At 37.3% G+C, this 26,071-nt stretch overlaps 1 protein-coding gene across 1 annotated transcript; it reads right to left on the bottom strand.

Moving 5' to 3' along the window:
• Positions 1-2,576: 2,576 nt before the first annotated feature.
• On the bottom strand, positions 2,577-3,917 carry LOC138888648 (uncharacterized). The gene is made up of 2 exons (XM_070170549.1): positions 3,713-3,917; positions 2,577-3,598 (listed from the first exon to the last, which is right to left on the bottom strand). Exons 1-2 carry the CDS (start codon positions 3,915-3,917, stop codon positions 2,577-2,579), a joined length of 1,227 nt encoding a protein of 408 aa, XP_070026650.1.
• Between the last annotated feature and the right edge of the window lie 22,154 nt (positions 3,918-26,071).

Below are 26,071 nucleotides of genomic sequence, written 5' to 3'. Positions count from 1 at the left end.
ATTTATGCCATAATCTTGGGGACGCGGCGGGAATCTTGCTCTTTCTGTTACAAACTCGTAACGGCATTATCTCGAGGTCGGTCACATTCGGCCCCGATGTTCATCAGACACTTTGATCTTCGAAGCCTCCCATCGGGCTTGCTCCTGGTCTATTTTGATCTCGCACTTGAAGTGATCCTCGAGCCCACGAAATCAGGTAGCCCCGATTTCTACTGTATACAGATAGTCCCCGCGTTTCTTAGAGTATAACGGCAAGAAATGAATTGATTCCTTGATCTTTACCCCGATTTGACATGACATCATCATGACGTAAGCAATTGAAGAAACGAAAGCTTGGAAACTGTCCTTTCTTGAGGAAAACTCTGAGAACCTTTGGTGAGTACGGTTGCGGGGAAGATTTTTAGGGCGAAGACACTTCTGTCGATAAGGACTGTGCTACTTAGGTTGCGTGATCTTAGTAATTTTTTGCTTTTGAGGTTGACCGGCCCTTGTGAGGAACTCTTGATCGTGACCTGTAGCTCTTGTAAAAAGGTTTATACAAAGCCTTTTCCTTCCATGGCTTCTGAATCTGTTACCCTTTTGTGCGGGTCAAAGCACCTTAGCATAAAATTCCTTTTGAATGTCCAAAGTTTGAGATGGTAATGACCGGCAATAAGTTCGGCCCTCGAATGTTTCTGATCAATGGTCCCCGAATGACCATTCGAACTTGAGTTTGAGTAGCTCTAGTCCTCAGTCTTGATAGTTGAGTCAGTGCATGCTCGAACTTGAAATTAAAATAGCCCTTAGGCCTTATGGCCAAGCAAGGATTTGCTCGAACGCGATGTAAAGTTAGCCCGTAGGCTTTATGGATAGTCCCCGAGTGAGGGTTTTCTTGAACTCGGGTTAAGATAGCACTTGGGCTTTTTTGATCAAGTGAGGACTTGCTCGAACTCGAAATAAAGTCATCCCTTGGGCTTCATAGATAGTCCCTGAGTGAAAATTTTCTCGAACTCGAGTAGCCCTTGGACTCAGAGATCGAGTGAGTACTTGTTCGAACTCGAAATGAAAATAGCCCTTAGGTTTTATGGTCGAGTGAGCATTTGTTCAAACTCGAAATAAAGTTAGCTCATAGGCTTTATGGATAGTCCCGAGTGAGGGTTTTCTTGAACTCGGGTTAAGATAGACCTTAGGCTTTTATGATCGAGTGAAGACTTGCTCAAACTCGAAATAGAGTTAGCCCATAGGCTTTATGGATAGTCCCCGAGTGAGGGTTTGCTCAAACTCAGGTTAAGATAGCCCTTGGGCTTTTATGATCGAGTGAGGACTTTCTCGAACTCAAAATAAAGTTAGCCCTTAGGCTTCATAGATACTCCCCGAGTGAGAATTTTCTCGAACTCGAGTAGCCCTTGGACTTAGTGATCGAGTGAGTACTTGCTCAAACTCGAAATGAAAATAACCCTTAGGCTTTTTTATATTGGACCATAGGCTCTTTTAGATCGGCCCTTAGGCTCTTTAAGTTGGGCCAATTCGGCATCTAAGACAACTATAATTTTTCCCTTTTTTCGGCTAAAAGATTTAGTGAAAATTTCTTTATGCCTTAGCATGTGTTTCTGTACCTATTGGGTTTTTTGAGGGTTCAATAGATCAGAACCCGTTCGTGTTAATACCTTTAGAGGCTTTTCAAAGGATGATGTTATCGAAGACTTTAAATTATTCGAAGGTTGATTTTATCAAAGCCCTTTTTGCTTTTGCCAAGGGTAGCCGAGTTTAACTAGTTTTTCGAAGTATTTGAAGGCCTTTAACTTATGTCAGAAGTCAGACATCTCCGAGCCGCATTATTTCAGCCATAACCTTTTATATGACCGTAGTTTTTAATATGACCATAGTCTTTAATATGGCCATAGCCTTCGGGTATGTCTCTTGGACTTGTTTCCCAATAACCTTTCAAACTTGTCCGAAAGGTTAGTCCCCGAGTATGATGGCCTTGGCCTTTGTGTCGAGGGATGCCTCTTTGAGGTCTTATAAGTTCGAGTTCAGATACTCGAATGTGTTGACTATCGATGACAGTCCCCGAGTATTCGAGGTGTATTTGTGTTTTGGCCTTTGAGCCGTTTCTCGTGGAATCACAAGTATGATGTTCGTATAGTAGCAAGTTTCTTTGATACACAAAGTGTTTTGATATTGAAAGAATGTTTCTTTGGATAATTGATACGTGCATACATGTTTTGCTATCAGGGCTTGACTATTCTGCATGGACACGGTTCATCTGGCCGTTTGGCCCATTACAAAGTTTTCCTATCGAGACTCGATGTCCTGAAGTGATTTCCTTTCAACAAAGTAGACATTCTAGGGAAATGCCCTTTAGTATTGGAGGCTTATTGTATGGAACCTCGGATTCCATTGAATTGCTCTAAGTTAACACGACAATGGTTGCCTCATTAAAAACCTCGCCGGAAAAACTCATTTGGGACAAAAACTGGTATAAGGGAAAAAGAGTGCAACGCGTGCTTTAAGGTCCAAAGCTTCATGCCAATCCATGTCGAAAACCTGCAAGTGTTAGTAAAAAAACTAGAAAGGATTTGACCGGGGTCGTACCTTTATTCTGATGTTGGATATGTAACATGATCTTCCTCGACATCAAACCCCCGTGAATTTTGGCCTTGATTATTTCTCCTCTTATTTCGTGCAAAGCTTTGCCCAGACCCGCTGCTTCTACGGTTTGCGTTATACGGTTGATAACGATATCTATTCGACCTTGGCTCTCGAGCCACGTCCCATTTGATCTGACCCATGGGCTTGCTAGGATAAACGGACCCCGAAGGAGTCCCTAGTTCATCCTCTTCGACTGTAATCTTTGACTGGTACCGATTATGTACGTCTGCCCAAGTGACAGCCGGGTACTCGAGTAAACTTTGCTTCAACTGATGTGAAGCTATAGAACTCCAAGTGTTAAGACCTTGAGTGAAAGCTTGAATAGCCCAGTCATCGGTGATCAGAGGCAAATCCATTCTCTCTGCTTGGAACCGAGATACGAATTTCATGAGCATCTCTTTATCTTTCTTCCTTATCTTGAAAAGGTCCGACTTCCTCGTTGCAATTTTAATGGCTCTGGCGTGTGCTTTTACAAAAGAATCTCTAAGCATAGAAAACGAATCAATAGAATTAGGGGGTAAGTTATGATACCATATCAAGGCACCCTTAGACAGAGTCTCCCCGAACTTCTTCAGCAGTACAAATTCAATCTCGTCATCTTCCAAGTCGTTTCCTTTGACGGCGCATGTATACAAGGTGACGTATTCATTCGGATCGGTCATCCCGTTATACTTGGGAATCTCGGGCATACGGAACTTTGTGGGGATTGGCTTCGGAGCCGTACTAGGGGGGAAGAGTCTTTGCACGAACTTTTTAGAATCTAGTCCTTCTAAGATCGGGGGTGCCCCCGATATTTTATCAACACGGGAGTTATAAGTCTCCACTTTTTTGTCATTATCCTCAATATTCTTCTCCCCGGACTCGATTCTCTTGGTGAGTTCCTCGAGCATCCTCATAATTGTGGGGTCAGTCCCCAAGCCATTACCGTTTGATCCCTCCGACACCAGCTCAATAGGTCGAGTGTTTCCTGGTTTGACCACACTTGGAGTTTTATTCTGACTTTGAAGTTGAGCGATGACAATCTATTGAGCTTGTAGCATCTCAAATATTACTTGGAGGCTGATTCCCCCGTCTCCTGTACCCTGTGTTCCTTGGCCACCAGATTTGACTTTCCTGCGTACACTCCCGGGGTCTGCGCCTAAATCTGCATTTAAAGCAATATGTGAACTAACATCGACTGGTTCCACATTTGGAACTTCTCTAGGATTAATCGGTGGTGCACCGACTCCCGTAGCAGATACATCTTCATTTTCCTTACGAAATCCAAGACCGTCATCGCCATGCATAGGCGCGTTTTGTGAGTTTGATATGCTTTAACCTGAAAACAAAGAATCTTTGACAAGAACAAGTGTAAAAATAACGTGTGTTATCAGAATTAGTACTGAAATAACCACTATTATCTTTAGCCCCACGGTGGGCGCCAAACTATTTACCTCGAAAATACGAGTAACATAGATTTGATTTATTGTTTTAAAGATATGTGATTTAGTTCAATACTAATTAATAATCAAAAAATCTGAAGTATATATGAAAGAAATAAGTAAGACCAAACCAGTAGATAAGTCTGTCTCGACCTCGAGCCCAATTGACCTCGAGATTGGTCAAGAACAATAAAGCAAGAATAATAAAGCTAAAGGACAATTCTGATGAACAATGAGCAAAAAGTAGAGAGTATATTCTTTTCTAATGATTAGATGATTTTTACAAATGATTGGGGTCCTCTTTATATAATAAGGGAACCCTAAATAAGGTACATTTCTATTTACAGTAAGGAACCTCATTGGAACAGTTATATAACTGCCTAGTACGGATTAGTACTAACTCGTACAAATCTATTTCGAAATTTATGCCATGATCTTGGGGACGTGGTGGAATCTTGCTCTTTCTGTTACGAACTCGTAATGGTATTATCTCGAGGCCGTTCATGTTCTGCCTCAATATTCATCGGACACTTTGATCTTCGAAGCCTCCCATCGGGCTTGCTCCTGGTCTATTTCGATCTCGCTCTTGAAGTGATCCTCGAGATCATGAAATCGGGTAGCCCCGATTTCTACCGTATACAATATACATAAATATGGATACACAATGAAATCTTTTTTTTTTCTGGGGAAATAGAAAACTTTTTTATTTTTTCAATAATAGAGTATATGAGAAATATCAATAGAGCACTTATAATATATAACAGAGAGCTGATTTTGTATAATTGTATATTACCAATATGTATGACGTTCGGTAACCTTGAGGAGTCAATCCAGAGCTTCACACTGGTTTAGAAGAAATATATAATTCTACTACTCAAAGTGATGGTTATTTTCACTCATAGTGGTGGAACTTTATACATGTCGTATTTATCTTACTTCTAGATTTTTTTTTCATTTTGCTTATATATGTGATAACTCCAGACTAAACTCTCAACATGTTCTACTAGGATTACTATAAATATAGGTACAATGAAAATACCATCATACTGACTTGTTCACCCTCTTGGTTAACTGGTGAAATCAGTGAATTCTTATGTTAAGCACCTAGAATATATTGTTATACTTTCCCTGTTAAGTTATCCACAATTGTTGTCAAAATGTTTATGGAAGGAAGTATTGATTATAATGGTTCTTCATCTTTTTTTTTGCTTTATATTTTATCACTTGATGTTGTTCACTACCTTTTGGGACATATTGCTGATATATATAACAAAAACGTTGATATTGATCAAAAGATGTCATGCTAGAGAAAGAGATTTCAATGTGTGTTGTTCTATTTTTTCCATTTCTTTCTCTTTTGTCATTTCTCAATTGGTGAAACAGTGGAAAGACAATAAAGATAGGAACGACAAAAGATATTTATAAAATTCAAATCTTGAAAGTATGGATTGTATACAACAACAGAAACTTGCCTGAAAAGAATTTTTTCTTAGTGTGGACCATGAACTGATATAAACTGGCCCTAATATATCTTAATATCTTCTTAATATAGAAAATTAGTTTAGCATTAATGCCTCACATTGATGTACTTCTACTAGTTATTGTGACATATGTTGTCACATTGGATAGTTGTAGCCATTCTTATTGTTTTCTTGGTCCTATTTCAGATATGGCCGAACAGGGACAAGTTCGAATTACTCCAAGGGGGAGTTCTCGAAGTCAAAGAAGGGAAAAATGTAAAAGGGTACACCTTTGCAGGGCTTATTCCTATAATGATTCAGACTCGGAGCCTGAAGTCATCAGGAATGTCCCAAGGGCGAGACAAAAGGAGTTAAGGGATCAAAGGGCTGAATGAATGGAAATTTAGGAAGTATCATTGTCTCTAATAACAGACATGGCATCGAAAAGTATCATTATTGTCTTGAACAAGGGTGACAAACTGAATGGTAAATTGCGACATCTGGAGTCGTAAGATGTGGAATGTACTCGAAGATCAAGATGCTCTTGAAAGTATTAACCATGATATGAGTCACCCAGAGGAGGGTAACACTGCCCAACACAAGAGGGATCTGGAAACTTACAATATTTGTAAGAAGAAAGATTTCACTGCATGTGGAATTATTGTAAGTTCAATTGCTGATGATCTCATCCACGAATGTGAACAATATCCTACTACTCAAGCCATGTGGGTACATTTAAGAGAGGCATATGGGGGTATAACTGTGACTCGCCTTCGACAGCTGACAATCAAGTTTGACAAGTACAAAAAGCGTCATGATCACAATGTCAAACAACATCTAAGGGTGACGCCAAATATGATTGCTCAACTCAAAAGTGTTGGCCATGTTCTCTCTAATGAGCAGCATGTTCAGGCAGTGATTCCGTCTCTTCCCAATAATTAGGAACATCTAAAGGTTAACTTGACCCACAATGATAACATCAAAAATTTTGTTGATGTTTCCCGTTATGTGGAGCTTGAAGACGAGCGGCTTGGTGCTGCTAAAGTTACACCTAATGCCTTTGTGGCAAAATCAAGTGGTACAAAGAAATCAAGTTTCAAGTGTAAGAGAAACTGGAAAAATGACGGAAAGGGTAAAGAGACTGAAGAAGGATCCTCCAAGAAAAGAAACAAGCCAAATTCCAAGAAAGGAAAATGGTTCTATAAGAATAAAGACAAAAGCAAGATGAAGTGCTACAATTGCCAAGTCCTAGGGTATTTTGCTCGTGAGTGCACTGAGCCAAAAAGGTAGCATTTCAAAATGCATATCTTAGTGCTATATATGTTTCTAGCACTGTTTTACTAACAGAATCTTATCCTGTGAGGATTGTAGACTCAGGGGCCACCGGCTATGTGAGCCGTGATAAAGAATCATTCATAGAGTTTCGTCAAGTTTCACCTGGATCAAAGCATGTATATGTGGGAAATAATACACAGCTTGAAGTCAAAGGGATAAGCACTTGCAGAATGGACATGCATGGTGGCCGATCTTTGATGTTGCATGACGTCCTATATGTTCCAGAGATTCGACAAAACTTAGTCTCTATGTCTGTTCTTCTAGATTTAGTTTCAATTTGAACTTTAGTCGCATTGGTCTTAGAATTACTCAAGACAATGTTTTTTATGGTTTTGGACATCGTTATGATGGTTTCATTGTGTTAGATTGTAATCCCTCTATGTATAACTATTATGTTGATCGTTGTGTTATGACATATTATTCTAGTAACAATGATGTTGATGTTATAACATGTCATAAAAGATTAGGTCACATAGGGCAGGATCTAATGAATAGATTGCTAAGGAAGGACATCTAGGTTCTTTCTCTAAAATTGAAATGCCAACTTGTGAAAATTGTCTTGCCGGAAAAATTACACATAAACCATTTGGAAAGGCTAAGAGAGCTGATTTTCAATTTTAATTAATCCATTCTGATATCTGTGGTTCAATTAATGTGAGGGCTACGTGTTACACCCCATATTTTCGTACATAAAAAATACCATAAATAAATTAATGAGAGATCGAAAATGAGATGTTATGTCCTGCATTTTCGTAAGTTGAAGTTTCATCATAAGTTAATCGACGAAAGTTCGGGAATGAGATTTATTTTGGATTATAAGTATTACGCTATTTCAAAAGAGTGATAAGTAAATTCGTGAAGATGAAAGGGGAAGCAAGTCAAAGAAAATGAGTTTCGTTGAAATTTGGCATTTTGGGATAAAATATGGCCCAAACTAAAATACCCGGTATTTATGGACTAGTGCCACACAAGGTACTACATGACCATAAGGTGTACAAGGTATATTAAAAGAGAGTAGTATTTAATTAAGTTGAGATAATTTTTAAATTATGCGGGTAATTGATTAATTATCAGGTAACGGGACATTAACCAGTTAACTAATAAGTGGGTAAAGATTAATAATCTTCACCACGTGGTATAAAGTCACACTAGGCAAAGGATGACTCTTAAGTCACCTTGCCAGATGGCTATCATGTAGTAACAAAATAATGACTAAGTCAAAATCTTGATAAGAATTGAATAGAATCCATGAAATTCCTTGAAAAAGGCTAAGCCAAATCTGCCTTTGGCTTAAAAGGGCAAGACGTTAGGCAGAAACAAAAATTGCATTTCAAACAAGCATTTGCAGTTTTGTCTTGAACCAAAAACGTAAAACCAAACATTTGTATTCAAGACAATTCAAGATCAAACAAACATTTGCATTTTTGCCTTGAACCAAAAATGTGAAACCAAACATTTATATTCTGTCTTGAACCAACAGAATCATTTTGTTCAACAAATTCAAAAATTTCGATTGAAATTTCAGCCTAATTTTGTTCAATCCAAGCATAGGTTCGTTCATATTTCGCAAGAAGTAGAAAGCTTCATTTTGTTCAAATAATTCCAAGAACAGGTATCTTAAGGCTATCCCTTCTTTCTTTTGGCATGATCCATACGATATGAACAAAATGTGCAAATGCATAAATTCCATAAATGACTTTACTCATAGAAGTAATAGAAATATCTATGTTATTTAATTTCCATGTGTCATAATATTTTATCATCTGTTCATGGGTCTCAGAAAAATACGAAAGTTGAAAAGATGTTACTTTATGATATTGCTCAAGAGGCAAAATGGTCTTATGACATTCCGAATGATTTTATTGAGTACTTTACATGCATTGCGTTCATGTACATTGACCGATGACTAGATGGTGTTATATACGCGTATATATGTAAATATATGTATATGGGATATGGGAAAAGGTTACGACATTATATATGCACCACCACCTGGTCAGCTGGTATATGATGATGATATTGCCCATAATGGCTGAAATATGCTGCAAACGGCGTTATATACGCATATATATGTATGTAATCAAATAGCGTTATATACGCGTATATATATATATATATGTATATGGGATATGGGAAAGGTTGTGGCGTTATATACGCACCACCACTTGATCAGCTGGTATACGATGATGATTTTGCCCACAATGGCCGATATGATATGATGGGATGCCCTTAGGGCTGATGTTATGAAACATGTACCTATGCATGACATGACAGTCATACGCATATGCATGACGCTAAAAGTAATTTATGATTTGCAAAGTTATTCAGACTTACAGGTTGAGTCATGTACTCTATATTTCTTCCATGTCTCTTATGTACTTATTTATGTGCCTTACATACTCGGTACATTATTCGTACTAACATCCCTTTTGCCTGGGGACACTGGGTTTCATGCCCACAGGTCCCGATAGACAGTTGAGAGCCCTCCATGTAGGCTATCAGCTCAGCGGAAGATGTTGGTGCGCTCCATTTGCTTCGGAGCTGCTTGTTTGGCTGGTATGATTTAGACGTGTATTGTTTGGTATGGCGGGACTCTGTCCCGACCTTTATGACATTTATGTATTCATAGAGGCTTGTAGACATATGTCATGTACGTGAAAGATTGTACGGCCTTGTCGGCCGATGTCTTGGGTTTATAAATAATCATGTTGGCCTATTATGCTCGTATGTCATGTGTATATGATAATGTAATAAGAAAGATACGTTACGTTGGTACTCGGTTGAGTAAGGTACCGAGTGCCTGTCGCGGCCCATCGGTTTGGGTCGTAACAAAAGTGGTATCAGAGTAGTTCTGTCCGAGGAAGTCTACAAGTCGTGTCTAGTAGAGTCTTGTTTATGGGTGTGTCGTGCACCACACTTATAAGCAGGAGGCTACAGGGCATTTAAGACTGTCACTCTTTCTTCTTACTCTAGATCGTGTGGTAGAGCTCATTTATAAGAATTCAAGTTCTGAGCTTCTATTTTTATTCGTAATAAGATAATGCCTACGTTCAGAAAGATGATCGATAAGAGCTATAGCTGTGGAAGTGTTGGATTAGTGGAACTCAACTTTGCATGATGCTTATGATAAGTAAATATGAGGTCTTCAGCAGATCATGTGTGTGCTGAAAGGTGTAAGCCTCTTGATAAAAAGCCTCAAGGCAAGAATGCCTATCCATCTTTATAGTGAAGGATAATGAGAAATTAAGAAGATAAGTACAAGTTTCAGTAAGTAAAAGAAGCAAGATGAAGAAGGGTATAAGGCGCCCAATTAACAAAGGTTAACAGTGTTTATAATTCAGGCAGAGGAACATAAGCTTTTTGAGTTATATTCAAATATAGTAGAGGTATATACAATTGGCACACCCATTCCAGATATGCCCTATGAGGGTTAATAGAAATAGTATAAGAAGATATGATGGATGAATTGTTTGTGTCAGTTGACATTTTCGAAGGATATGTCAAATGTGCTAATAGATCTCCTTGTGAGATTCCCAGATGGAACACTTTAAAATAGTGCAGCCAGATATGAGTACTACAAAGACATGTACTATAAGCCTTGAAGGGATAAATATTATCTTAGTGTTGCTCGTGTCCCTAGTAAAGCGAGAACGTTAAGCAACTTGAAGATCCACTGGATGGAGCAAAGGAAAGCTAAGAGCGAAAGAATGTCGTATTGAAGTTTTCACAAGAAAAGGAATATGCAGAAATATTAGCAGAATAATGAGAGAGAGATAAGGAAGCATTATGAATAAGGTGTGATACATGGATGAAAACGGTAGAATGTTACAGAACCTATAGTCAATGAAGGAAGAGACGAAAGGTGATGGGCCTTGAGACAACAAAAGAATATAGGCCATAAGGTTATATCCTCATTTTGAGAAATAAGTTTGTGACTCCAACGCGCCTACCAGAGGGGAGAGTTAATTCCCAGAGTAATAGAAATCAGTATGGACTGGTAAACAAGGTAAACTAAATATGAATTAAGGATTGAATGATTGGAAAATACTCGGCATCATAGGAGTTTCAGATTTTGTTCCGGCAGTAATAGAATGGACAACAGAAGAAGATTCACGATGAATTCAGAGAATAGTCATTCAGGGAAACGCTTCTTTAGAGCAAGAAATATGAGCAAAGTTAAGCTTAAGGGACTATATGTGCTAGTTACACTAAGTTCCACTCTTGCGAATAAGGAATTTTGTTATCCTTGGTACAGAAGAATTACCGCAAGGCAAGTAAGGGTCATCGATAATGTGAAAGAACGTCAAAGATGAAGAGGCAAAACATCTATAGGTAGGCCGTCATAGCTCCAAGTCTTAGTACTCTCCTAAAGGGGGGAATATGAAATGATAAAGGAAGAATGCGATAAAACGAAAAAGGGATGAGGTTTCACTTACTCAAAGACTACAGATATGCTACGATACCAGAGTATTATGCAAACACGATGTAAAGGAGAGGAAGTAAGGGTTCCTGCCCGAGATATTACTGATTAATAAGGAATTAGTGTAAGGGGTAAGTTAAGACAAAGAAAATAACCCAAGAAAGATTACGCGGGATATTGATACAGGAAGTGGGCCGATAAGTAGTTAGTAGTTGATTTAGGAAGAGCCTAGCTATGGCTAGACAAGAAGTTACAGACAAATCAGCAACTCATGCAAGATAAGTGTAGTAAACCCCAACATGGAAAATTTATCCTCGCAGTAATGTCATTATAATACTTGAGGTATATTCAAATATGAGTTAGAGTAGTTAAAGGTATCGTATGAGTGTTATAGGGATAAAAGAAAGTTCCACGGGGAAGGCAGTCAAAATATCAGTTCAGAAGTAACCTTACAAGCACAAGGGTACGGAGGTAAGCAACTACGGATGATTATAGCAAGGGAGGACATCAAAAAGGTCAGTAATAAGCTCCCATCTTTACGAGAGACAAGGGTTCTCCCTAAGTACTACAACGTAAGACTAGCTAAGGAAATAAGGAAGAAGGTTTCAACCTAAGCACAACGACCTAAAGAGGAAATGGTCGTGTAACAACAGTCTCACAACAACATTATAAGCACTCCAAAGGAAAGTGGCACCTATCGTGGCTAATGAACGGAAAGTAAAATTAAAAGTAATATTCGAGATTATGTGAGTTGTATGAAAACTCTGGCATGTGTGGAATTCAGATAAGATAAGTATGGATGCAACAAGGGGGCAAAAAGACAAGGAAAAGTAATAGCTTATGCTGAAAGAAAGCTAACATGGAACGAAAGAAATTATTCGATCAATGATCCAGAGTGGGTTATATTATGAACGCACTTAAGGGTTCGGAGTTTTATACATGCAACATATATAGACATAGAAGATGTTGGTATATGTTAAAAGAAAGAATTGAACCCAGGTCGTAGACGAAAGATTAAATTGTGAAAGGATTGTATCATGCATATTACTCATCGCCCATGAAAAGGCTAAACGGAATAACTAATACTATGAACCACAGATCAGAAGGTAACTTAACCCGACATAAATGCCGACCAGAAAAAGGAGGAAACTAAAGGATTACATCAATGAAGTAAATCAGGAATCCGATTATTGGACCCATAAGTTATAAAAATCATAATTGAGAACATAGTAGAGCCACTCTTAATATTAGAGGTTCAAGAGAGATAGAACAACAACTATATTCTATAACGGCTCTACGATAAATCCAGTTAGAAGAAGTACCATCCTCATAAGAAGTCAGTATGGAGCTCCCACCGGATTGTACAGGCACCAAAGGTGCAAGTATTATAATAGAGCTTCAAGTGGTGGATGTGATGTATACCTATGTGGACAGTAGGTTGTGAAAGAAAGATAGAAAAATGTAAGGTGATATTTTAAAGTAAGTAAGGTAAAGGTGGACAACAAGTATAGGAGAATGAGAGTGGGCCATACTTTAGGTAAAAGACTAGAAACGCCGGGATCCAGTATCCAGGGATGATAGCAGCATCATCAGTAGCATATTTTCCAACCTACGGTTTTTAAGTACCAAAATGTCTAATTAGAGAGTAAAAGAAGAGTTAGAGACGATGCAATGTCTCGCTTGATGTTCCAGAAAAGCATAAGGGAATCGATCGCAAGCTAAAGTATTATAGAAAGACAAAGTTGTAGAAATACAAGAGTAAGGATAAGAAAAAGGCAAGGGAGAAGGTGACAGAAATGGATGTGTCTTCGGGATTAAGACCGTGAAAACAAAGGAGTCTATGACTAGTAGCATTTAGAAGAGATGAAATGCTGCCCTGATAATAGAATGAGGGTGTAATTGTGATAAATAAAGGGATTTCGATAATTGTACGTGACTAAAATACCTATGTAACGGAATCACATTGGGATACTATGAAATACGGTTATGGAAGTATAATATCGTATCATCCCCAGGTGGATCGGAAAAATCACTTCAAATGTTCCGTGATGCAACATGAACCCTAATGATTACGTAAGAGGTTGCAAGCTATCAATGGTATATTGTTAACCAATATTGAGGTGAATCAACAACTGATGGATAAAAGTTATAAAGTATGAGGGGAGATTAGGTCGTAATTCTTAAAGATGAACAGTAATGTAGGTGCATTAGAGGACATAGATTTGTACGTACGAGATAAGCAATGAAAGTTACCTGAGATTTGGTAGCAGACATCAGTAACGAGAAATCGAGGCAAGTGCTATGGTATAGTATGACCTATGTAGATGCAGTAAAGTTATACAAATGGATAACCAGGTCTACAAAATAAGATATAGCAGTATTCATAAGTTCGATAAAATACCAAGCGAAGAACTTCAGGATTGGCTAAAAGCTGGAGGAAAAAGGAGCAAAGAGTCGCATAGGAACACTTACAAGGTCAGTGTCGTACAAACTGCATAATGGAAGGTAGCAGCAGTTATGAGATTGGAAGGAACTCGATTACAAGTCATGGCATGGGAAAGAGGCCTAAAGGGGGGAATGACATGGCCTTTAAACTCATTCATAGAACAGTTGCCTAGATGGTAAAAGGACTACTAAAGTATTCGTAAGAGCTATGGGACATGAGGATGATAAGCACATCAGTCAACATTCGAGGACGAATGTTCCAAATGAGGGAATGATATTATGCCTCATATTTTCGTACATGAAAAATACCATAAATAAATTAATGAGAGATCGAAAATGAGATGTTATGTCCTGCATTTTCGTAAGTTGAAGTTTCATCATAAGTTAATCGACGAAAGTTCGGGAATGAGATTTATTTTGGATTATAAGTATTACGCTATTTCAAAAGAGTGATAAGTAAATTCGTGAAGATGAAAGGGGAAGCAAGTCAAAGAAAATGAGTTTCGTTGAAATTTGGCCTTTTGGGATAAAATATGGCCCAAGCTAAAATACCCGATATTTATGGACTAGTGCCACACAAGGTACTATATGACCATAAGGTGTACAAGGTATGTTAAAATAGAGTAGTATTTAATTAAGTTGAGACAATTTTTAAATTATGCGGGTAATTGATTAATTACCGGGTAACATAACATTACCCAGTTAACTAATAAGTGGGTAAAGATTAATAATCTTCACCACGTGGCATAAAGTCACACTAGGCAAAGGATGACTCTTAAGTCACCTTGCCAGATGGCTATCATGTAGTAACAAAATAATGACTAAGTCAAAATCTTGATAAGAATTGAATAGAATCCATGAAATTTCTTGAAAAGGGCTAAGCCAAATCTGCCTTTGGCTTAAAAGGGCAAGACATTAGGCAAAAGCAAAAATTCCATTTCAAACAAGCATTTACAGTTTTGTCTTGAACCAAAAACGTAAAACCAAACATTTGTATTCAAGACAATTCAAGATCAAACAAGCATTTGCATTTTTGTCTTGAACCAAAAACGTGAAACCAAACATTTATATTCTGTCTTGAACCAACAGAATCATTTCGTTCAACAAATTCAAAAATTTTGATCAAAATTTCAGTCTAATTTTGTTCAATCCAAGCATAGGTTCGTTCATATTTCGCAAGAAGTAGAAAGCTTCATTTTGTTCAAATAATTCAAGAACAGGTATGTTAAGGTTATCCCTTCTTTCTTTTGGCATGATACATACGATATGAACAAAACGTGCAAATGCACAAATTACATAAGTGACTCTACTCATAAAAGTAATAGAAATATATATGTTATTTAATTTTCATGTGTCATAATATTTTATCATCTGTTCATGGGTCTCAGAAAAATACGAAAGTTGAAAAGATGTTACTTTATGATATTGCTCAAGAGGCAAAATGTTCTTATGACATTCCGAATGATTTTATTGATGTACTTTACATGCATTGCGTTCATGTGCATTGACCCATGACCAGATGACATTATATACACGTATATATGTAGATATATGTATATGGGATATGGGAAAAGGTTACGGCGTTATATACGCACCACCACCTGATCAGCTGGTATATGATGATGATGTTGCCCACAGTGGCTGAAATATGATTCAAACGGCGTTATACGCATATATATATGTATGTATGTACTCAAACGGAGTTATATACGCATATATATGTATGTATATATATGTATATGGGATATGGGAAAGGTTATGGCGTTATATACGCACCACCACCTGATCAGCTAGTATACAATGATGATTTTGCCTACAGTGGCCGATATGATATGACGAGATGCCCTCAGAGGATGATGATGTTATGAAATATGTACCTATGCACGACATAACAGTCATACGCATATGCATGACGCTAAAAGTAATTTATGATTTGCAAAGTTATTCAGACTTACAGGTTGAGTCATGCACTCTATATTTCTTCCATATCTCTTATGTACTTATTTATGTGCCTTACATACTCGGTACATTATTCGTACTGACGTCCCTTTTTTTCTGGGGACGTTGCGTTTCATGCCCGCAGGTCCCGATAGACAGTCGAGAGCCCTCCGTGTAGGCTATCAGCTCAGCGGAAGATGTTGGTGCGCTCTATTTGCTTTAGAGCTGCTTATTTAGCTGGTATGATTTAGACGTGTATTGTTTGGTATGGCGGGAATCTGTCCCGACCTTTATGACATTTATGTATTCTTAGAGGCTTGTAGATATATGTCATGTACGTGAAAGATTGTACGGCCTTGTCGGCCGATGTCTTGGGTTTATAAATAATCATGTTGGCCTATTAGGCCCAAATGTCATGTGTATATGATAATGTAATAAGAAAGATACGTTACGTTGGTACTCGGTTGAGTAAGGTACCGGGTGCCTGTCGCAGCCCTTCGGTTTGGGTCGTGACACTACATCTGGTGCTTTATATTTTATTATGTCCATGGTTGATTTCACACGCTTTGGTTATGTCTATTTGATTTCTCAAAAATCTGAATCACTTGAATGCTTTAAGAAATATTTGAATGAAGTTGAGAATCAATTAGACAAAAGGATTAAGACCTTAAGAACCAATAGAGGGCATGAATATCATTCAAAATAATTTGAAGAATTGCGTAATGAAAAGGGCATCACCAGACAGTTAACTATTCCGTACACACCTCAACAAAATGGTGTAGCAGAAAGGAGGAATAGAACACTACTGGACATGATAAGGTCAATGATGACATATGTAAATTTACCTATCTCCTTTTAGGGAGATGCGTTATTGACTGCAACTTACATATTGAACAAAGTGCCTTCTAAATCAGTTTTTTCCACTCCTTATGAGCTATGGACTGGTCATAAACCAAACTTAAAGGATTTACGACTTTGGGGTTGTGCTGCATAAGTAAAAGATTCCTTTAGCAAGTTTGGTAAATTAGATTCAAAAGGTAAGAAATGTATCTTTATAAGATATTCATAATACTCCAAAGGGTATGTGTTCATTGGTGAATTAAAGGATGGAAGTGTTACTGAGATTGAATGACGAAATGTCACATTTATGGAAAATGAGTTTCCAAAGAAGGGAGAGATAAAGAATAGAGAGCCTCTTTATGAAATGTTGAACTCAGATAGTCAGTAAGTGTCTTCTAACACTGTTGATAATCAAATTGATCAAAATCTTATTCTTGATCCGAGTGGGAGTAGGAACTCCCAATCCCAAAATCCTTCTAAAGAACCTGAATTTCAACTACGAAAGAGTGCCAGGAAAAATATACCCAAACGTACTTATGAAATTAAAGATTATGTTTTCTTGGTATCTCCCACAGAAATGGATGAGCCAAAGTCTGTGATTGAGGCTTTATCAAGCCCTAGAAAAGATGAGTGGATGAAAGCAATGAAAGAAGAATTAGAGTACATGAAAACCAATAAAGTCTGGGATCTAGTTGACCTTCTGCTGGGCGTAGAGCCATTGGGAACAAATGGGTTCTCAAAGTTAAACGTAAAGGGGATGAGTCAGTAGAATAATACAAAGCACGATTGGTGGAAAAAGGCTTTACTCAAAAAGTTGGAATAGATTATGAGGAAACATTTTCACCAGTTCTGAAGTTTACCTCAATTCACTTACTTTTGGCTATTGTTGCACGTTTGGATTTGGAATTACATCAAATGGACGTGAAGACAACCTTTCTCAATGGAGAACTAAACGAAAAAATCTACATGGAACAACCTGTAGGCTTCATCGTTAAAGGCCAAGAGAAGAAGGTCTGTAAATTGAAAAAATCTATTTATGGCCTGAAGCAATCTTCAAGGCAATGGTATTTGAGATTTCACAAGGAGGTGATCTCATATGATTTCACCATGATCGATGAAGACCATTGCATTTATGTGAAGAAGTCCAATGGGATGTTTGTAATTCTTTCTCTTTATGTAGATGATATTTTATTGGCCAGAAACAATTTGGAACATTTTAAAACTATCAAATCATGGCTTTAAAAGTCATTTGACATGAAAGATATGGGTGAGGCAGACTATATTCTTGGAGTTAAGATCCAAAGAGACTGTTCCAAAAAGTTATTGAGTCTATCTCAAGTAACTTATATAAAGAAAATTTTGGAGCGTTTTCGCATGAATAGTTGCAAATCCATGGATACTCCTATAGTGAGAGGTGAAACTTTAAGCCTTGAAATATGTCCCAAGGCTGAAAATAAAAAGGAAGACATGTCTCGAGTTCCATATTCAAGTGATGTAGGGAGCTTGATGTACGATATGATGTGTACTCGCCTAAACATTTGTTATGTCGTAGGTCTGGTTAGCAGGTATCAATCCAATCCTGAAAGAGATCATTGGAAAGATGTGAAGAGAATTTTCAGATACCTGAAGGGGACTGTAGATTATTCACTATGTTATAGTGGAAATGATTTATACTTGAGAGGAAATACAAATGTTGATTGGGCTGGTGATCGGAATGATAAATAATCAGCATCTGGTTATGCCTTATTACTTGGTGTTACATCATGGAAAAGTAAGAAACAAACCTGTACATCCTTTTCAACAATGGAAGCTGAGTTCATGGCTTGTGCGTCTGCAATACAAGAAGTTGTTTGGTTGAAGAGATTCTTTGAGCATTTGGATATTACAAAGAACTCTCAGGGTCCCATGACTGTATATTGTGATAGTCAAGCAGATATTGCATATATAAAAGATCCTAAGTATCACAGCAAGACCAAACACATTGACATCAAATATAACTTTGTGAGAGACATAGTAGCAAGTGGAGAGATAAATTAGCAATATATTCCTACGCGAAGCATGATAGCTGATCCTTTTACAAAGGCGATATCTAGAGACTTATTTTAGAAACATGTTATGGCTCTAGGTTTGCGAAGGATATGAACATATTTATGTATTGTAAAATGACTTAAGTATTATAATATACTCATCAATATTTGACTCTTGAATTATGCTTATATCTCGTATGTATGTGATGAATATTTTATTGATAAAGTGTGTCGAACAAGTCGCGAGGTTGGCTCTCTCACACGACCAATTGCCTCTTACATTAAGAATCGTGAAGAGATGAGACCTTATAGAACCTTGGATAATGCGAGGTAATATTTACTTGTAGAGGTTGGTCTTGACAACTAATCAGACTTACGAAATTTACTATTCGATTATGACTTATTTTGTAAGCTAGATGGAAGTTTCTCTAAGAAGATGGTTTGAGGATTATTGAAGTGAGAAACTCGGGTTAGACATTTGGAGGTGTCTAGACCAAGATATGTATGGTGTTGAATGATTAAAAGAATAAGGCACGCACTTCAATATAAGGTGAGAACATTGTAACATGTGTTTCATACCACGTGTGCTAGCGACCATGGGATAATGGAAGAATGAATCCATGCTTCTTCATTGTGTGAGATCTCAAAGAAGTTATATGAACTTTTATTAGAATACCCTTTGACCTTTTATTGTCTTTTGAAGTGCCAATCAGTGTTGCTATTTTAGCATGTCACTAATAGCCATGAGTGATTCGGCAATGCAGTGCATGTCTAGGAAAGTAGTTGATTTGGAATAGAAAGATTCGAGTAGAAAGGGAAGACGACTAAAATTTAGTAATCTAACTTGTATTCATTGGTCGACCATTACACTTACCATGAGGGAATTGGGTGTAATTGTGGATACAAAGTTAAACATGAACTCGAGTTCACCTCTTTCAAGGATGAGGGAGCAGATAAATAGCTACTGTAATAGCAAATGATGGTAATAAGATCCTCATATTAGTAGTAAATCTCTTACACATGTGATTGGATTTCTACATAGAGCTATTAAACAACTTTAAAGGGTTTAAGTATATTATAGCTCTTGATGCTCGCAGGTCGCACAAACTACTTGTCTGTATGAATTAAGTGTGTTATTTATTCATGATACTGGTTTGAGTTCCAGCCCATCATGAGCGAAGTGGGAGATGTTGGGTATTAAATTCAGATACCGGGACGCTATATATAGGTTGACCCAACCTATTTGGGAAGAGATAGAGTTTGAGAATAAAATAACTTCTTTTGGAGAAATTAGTACACGTTTGGGTGTAGTTGAGAGCAATTTTTCACATAGCAGTTAATTCTTTCTCCATAATAACTCATTTGGTCTTCCTATTAAAGAGGGAATGAACAAACAGTAAAAGTGGATTTTGCTCTTCCTTTTCCATCAATTTTCTTCTTCCTTAACAGTGAAGATTTCTCTTCTTGTTTTTGCTAAACGCACAAGAGAAAGACATTTAGTTTGTGAAACTAAACTTTGTTTTCCAAGAGATTCAAAGTTCGACTTGGGGCAATTCTTTTGGTGGTAAGTTCAACGGTTTCCACTGTATCAATAAGACACACAACTCGTTGTTCTCGCCCCTCATTTTTTCAATAACAACCACTACATTTTGCTCAATTGGCTGCCAAACATTGAAATTTAGGTTTATGAACAAAATCATTTTCATTTGGCCCCTTAATTTATGCGAATGACTTGCAGCCCCTATTATCAACTCCCTATGCGCCACCTGGCCATCCTATTATTTATTCCTACATTTTACTAGTATTGGTCATGTGGATACACTTGTGAATTCAAGAATTCAGCTTTTATTCTCTTCCTTTCTGTTTTTAAGCAAGTTTCTAGTTTCCTTTCATTTCTTAGGCTTTGTTGTTGTAAACAACAGATAGTTGCATTAATTTCAATTAGTGGTTTGGCTTCTATGAACAACACAACATTCAACTAGTCGTCTAATTTGCAAAAGGTGCTTTATTTGCTTTTAAGGTTGCAGGCTTCAATGAGCTAAGGGATCGAAGGGTTGAATGAAGGGAAAGAAAAAAGAAATTTAGGAAGTTTAAGGAATTTAAAATGGGCCCTGATATTTCCATTCCTGAACATGTACACCCTTTTCAGTTAAAAAGAGCTGAATTGGCTAGTTACGTAGAAATTACTGATTGGAAAGCATTAGCTATTTTAGCAGACTCTCTTCAAGAGCCTTGGGGTGAAATTTTAACTGGGATTTATCATGATATTTGGCCCAATGCACCTTTTAGCGTGTATGTGCAAGAATTAGTGTTCGATTGGTACATGTATATCCTAGCAAACATGTAAATTGTGATTATGTGTTTTATCTTAATGAAATTCAAATTATGTTACTTGTTTCACCAGTTACATACATTGTTTATCATATTTTTTGGTAATGGATTGAGACTTGAAATAAAGTATACACTAAGAAGTGATTTCAATATTAATTAAAATATTTAGATATAGATGATGAATGGAAACGTAGTGACTGCTCGATTCTATACTAAATATAGAATTAATATTATAATTAATTTACTTGAGTGTGTAATCACATGCATAAATTGACTGAAGTATATATTGATGTGTTAAACTTTTAATTGTCTCTAATAACAGACATGGCATCGAAAAGTATCATTGTTGTCTTGAACAAGGGTGACAAACTGAATGGTAAAAATTACGACATCTGGAGTCGTAAGATGTGGCATGTACTTGAAGAGCAAGATGCTCTTGAAAGTATTAACCATGCTATGAGTCACCCAGAGGAGAGTAACACTGCCCAACACAAAAGGGATCTGGAAACTTACAATATTTGGAAGAAGAAAGATTTTACTGCATGTGGAATTATTGTAAGTTCAGTTGGTGATGATCTCATCCACGAATGTGAACAATATCCTACTGCTCAAGCCATGTGGGTACATTTAAGAGAGGCATATGGGGGTATAATTGTGACTCGCCTTCGACAGCTGTCAATCAAGTATGACAAGTACAAAAAGCATCATGATCATAATGTCAAACAACATCGAAGGGTGACGCCAAATATGATTGCTCAACTCAAAAGAGTTGGACATGTTCTCTCTGATGAGCAGCAGGTTCAGGCAGTGATTCGGTCTCTTCCCAATAATTAGGAACATTTGAAGGTTAACTTGACCCACAATGATAGCATCAAAAATTTTGTTGATGTTGCCCGTCATGTGGAGATTGAAGATGAGCGGCTTGGTGCTGCTAAAGCTGCACCTAATGCCTTTGTGGCAGAATAAAGTGGTACAAAGAAATCAAGTTTCAAGCACAAGAGAAACTGGAAAAATGACGGAAAGGGTAAAGAGACCGGAGAAGGATCCTCCGAGAAAAGAAACAAGCCAAATTCCAAGAAAGGAAAATGGTTCTATAAGAAGAAAGACAAGAGCAAGATGAAGTGCTACAATTGCCAAGTCCCAGGGCATTTTGCTCGTGAGTGCACTGAGCCGAAAAAGGTAGCATTTCAAAATGCATCTCTTAGTGCTATATATATGTTTCTAGTACTGTTTTACTAACTGAATCTTATCCTGTGAGGATTGTAGACTCAAGGGCCACCGGCTATATGAGTCGTGATAAAGAATCGTTCATAGAGTTTCGTCGAGTTTCACCTGGATCAAAGCATGTATATGTGGGAAATAATACACAGCTTGAAGTCAAAGGGATAGGCACTTGCAGACATGCATGGTGGCCGATCTTTGATGTTGCATGACGTCCTGTATGTTCCAGAGATTCGACGAAACTTAGTCTCTGTGTCTGTTCTTCTAGATGTAGATTTCAATTTGAACTTTAGTCACAGTGGTCTTAGAATTACTCAAGAGAATGTTTTTTTATGGTTTTGGACATCGTTATGATGGTTTCATTGTGTTGACCGTTGTGTTATGGCATGTTATTCTAGTAACAATGATGTTGATGTTATTACATGGCATGCAAGATTAAGTCACATAGGGCATGATCGAATGAATAGATTGCTAAGGAAGGACATCTAGGTTCTTTCTCTAAAATTGAAATGTCAACTTGTGAAAATTGTCTTGCCGGAAAGATTACACGTAAACCATTTGGAAAGGCTAAGAGAGCTGATTTTCAATTGTAATTAATCCATTCTGATATTTGTGGTTCAATGAATGTGAGGGCGGTCTGGTGCTTTATATTTTATTATGTTCATAGTTGATTTCGCATGCCTTGGTTATGTCTATTCGATTTCTCATAAATCTGAAGCACTTGAATGCTTTAAGAAATATTTGAATGAAGTTGAGAATCAATTAGACAAAAGGATTAAGACCTTAAGAACCGGTAGAGGGCGTGAATATCTTTCAAAAGAATTTGAAGAATTGTATAATGAAAAGGGCATCACCAGACAGTTAACTATTCCGTACACACCTCAACAAAATGGTGTAGCAAAAAGGAGAAATAGAACACTACTGGACATGATAAGGTCAATGATGACACATGCAAATTTACCTATCCCCTTGGGGAGATGCGTTATTGACTGCAACTTACATATTGAACAAAGTGCCTTCTAAATCAGTTTTTTCCACTCCTTATGAGCTATGGACCGGTCATAAACCAAACTTAAAGGATTTACGACTTTGGGTTTGTGCTGCATACGTCCTTTAGCAAGTTTGGTAAATTAGGTTCAAAAGGCAAGAAATATATTTTTATAAGATATTCAGAACACTCCAAAGGGTATGTGTTCATTGGTGAATTAAAGGATGGAAGTGTTACTGAGATTGAATCACGAGATGTCACGTTTCTGGAAAATAAGTTTCCAAAGAACGGCGAGGTAAAGAATAGAGAGCCTCTTTATGAAATGTTGAACTCAAATAGTCAACAAGTGTCTTCTGACACTGTTGATAATCAAATTGATCAAAATTTTATTCTTGATCCGAGTGGGAGTAGGAACTCCCAATCCCAAAATCCTTCTGACGAACCTGAATTTCAACTACGAAAGAGTGCCAGGAAAAATATATCCAAACATACTTATGAAATGGAAGATTATGTTTTCTTGGTATCTCCCACATAAATGGATAAGCCAAAGTCTGTGGTTGAGGCTTTATCAAGCCCTGGAAAAGATGAGTGGATGAAAGCAACGAAAGAAGAATTAGAGTACATGAAAACCAACGAAGTCTGGGATCTAGTTGACCTTCTGCCTGGGCGTAGAGCCATTGGGAACAAATGGATTCTCAAAGTTAAATGCAAAGGGGATGAGTCAGTAGAATAATACAAAGCACGATTGGTGGCAAAAGGCTTTACTCAAGAAGTTGGAATAGATTATGAGGAAACATTTTCACCAGTTGTGAAGTTTACCTCAATTCGCTTACTTTTGGCTATTGTTGCACGTTTGGATTTGGAATTACATCAAATGGACGTGAAAACAGTTTTTCTCAATGGAGAACTAAACGAAGAAATCTACATAGAACAACCTATAGGCTTCATCGTTAAAGGCCAAGAAAAGAAGGTCTGTAAATTGAAAAAATCTATTTAGGGCCTGAAGCAATCTTCAAGGCAATGGTATTTGAGATTTCACAAGGAGGTGATCTCATATGATTTCACCATGATCGATGAAGACTATTGCATTTATGTGAAGAAGTCCAATAGGATGTTTGTAATTTTTTCTCTTTATGTAGACGATATTTTATTGGCCAGAAACAATTTGGAGTATTTGAAAACTATCAAATCAAGGCTTTCAAAGTCATTTGACATGAAAGATATGGGTGAGACAGATTATATCCTTAGAGTTAAGATCCAAAGAGACCGTTCCAAAAAGTTATTGAGTCTATCTCAAGAAACTTATATAAAGAAAATTTTGGGGCATTTTTGCATGAATAGTTGTAAATCCATGGATACTCCTATAGCAAGAGGTGAAACTTTAAGCCTTGAAATGTGTCCCAAGACTGAAAATAAAAAGGAAGACATGTCTCGAGTTCCATATTCAAGTGATGTCGGGAGCTTGATGTACGCTATGATGTGTACTCGCCCAGACATTTGTTATGTAGGTCTGGTTAGCAGGTATCAATCCAATTCTGGAAGAGATCATTGGAAAGCTGTGAAGGGAATTTTCAGATACCTGAAGGGAACTACAGATTATTCACTATGTTATAGTGGAAATGATTTATACTTGAGAGGATATACAGATGCTGATTGGGCTAATGATCGGAATGATAGAAAATTAACATCCGGTTATGCCTTCTTACTTGGTTCTATATCATGGAAAAGTAAGAACCAAACCTTGTAGAGGTCGGTCTTGACAACTAATCAGACTTACGAATTTTACTATTCGATTATGACTTATTTTGTAAGCCAGATGGAAGTTTCTCTAAGAAGATGGTTTGAGGATTATTGAAGTGAGAAACTCGGGTTAGACATTTGGAGGTGTCTAGACCAAGATCTGTACGATGTTGAATGATCAAAAGAATAAGGCACGCGTGCCAATATAAGGTGAGAACACTGTAACATGTGTTTCATACCATGTGTGCTAGCGACCATGGGATAATGGAAGAATGAATCCATGCTTCTTCATTGTGTGGGATCTCAAAGAAGTTATATGAACTTTTATTAGAATACCCTTTGACCTTTTATTGTCTCTTGAAGTGTCAATCAGTGTTGCTACTTTAGCATGTCACTAATAGCCATGAGTGATTCGGCAATGCAGTACATGTCTAGGAAAGCAGTTGATTTGGAATGGAAAGATTAGAGTAGAAAGGGAAGACGACTAAAATTTAGTAATTTAACTTGTATTCATAGGTCGACCATTATACTTACCATGAGAGAATTGGTGTAATTGTGGATACAAAGTTAAACATGAACTCGAGTTCACCTCTTTCGAGGATGAGGGATCAGATAAATAGCTACTAGAATAAGAAATGATGTCTGGGGTATTGCGAGTAATAAGATCCTCATGTTAGTAGTAAATCTCTTACGCATGTGATTGGATTTTTATATAGAGCTGTTAAACAACCTTAAAGGGTTTAAGTATATTATAGCTCTTGATGCTCGCAGGTCATACAAACTACTTGTATGTATGAATTAAGTGTGTTATTTATTCATGATACTGGTTTGAGTTCCATCCCATCATGATCAAAGTGGGAGATGTTGAGTATTAAATTCGGATGTCGGATCGCTATATATGGGCTAATCTAACCCATTTGGGAAGAGATAGAGTTTGAGAATAAAATAACTTCTTTTGGAGAAGTTATTACACGTTTGGGTGTAGTTGAGAGCAGTTTTTCCCATAGTAGTTAATTGTTTCTCCATAATAACTCATTTGATCTTCCTATTAAAGCGGGCATGAACGAACAGAAAGAGTGGATTTTGCTCTTTCTTTTCTATCAATTTTCTTCTTCCTTAACAGTGAAGATTTCTTGTCTTGTTTTTGCAAAACACACAAGAAGAAAGACATTTAGTTTGTGAAACTAAACTTTGTTTTCCAAGAGATTCAAAGTTCGACTTGGGGCAATTCTTTTGGTGGTGAGTTCAACGGTTTCCACTGCGTCAATAAGATA

Source organism: Nicotiana sylvestris, chromosome 3 (genome assembly GCF_000393655.2).
Source record: "Nicotiana sylvestris chromosome 3, ASM39365v2, whole genome shotgun sequence".
Classification (NCBI taxonomy): Eukaryota; Viridiplantae; Streptophyta; class Magnoliopsida; order Solanales; family Solanaceae; genus Nicotiana; species Nicotiana sylvestris.
This window is presented reverse-complemented; position numbering and strand designations above follow the sequence as displayed.

Bases quoted from the DNA above. Each gene is read 5' to 3' on its own strand.
- LOC138888648 (XM_070170549.1), bottom strand. From the start codon at position 3,917: ATGCATGGCGATGACGGTCTTGGATTTCGTAAGGAAAATGAAGATGTA. The intron at 3,599-3,712 runs GTACAGGAGACG...TGGTCAAACCAG, and splicing joins TGGTGGCCAAGGAACACAGG to GAAACACTCGACCTATTGAG.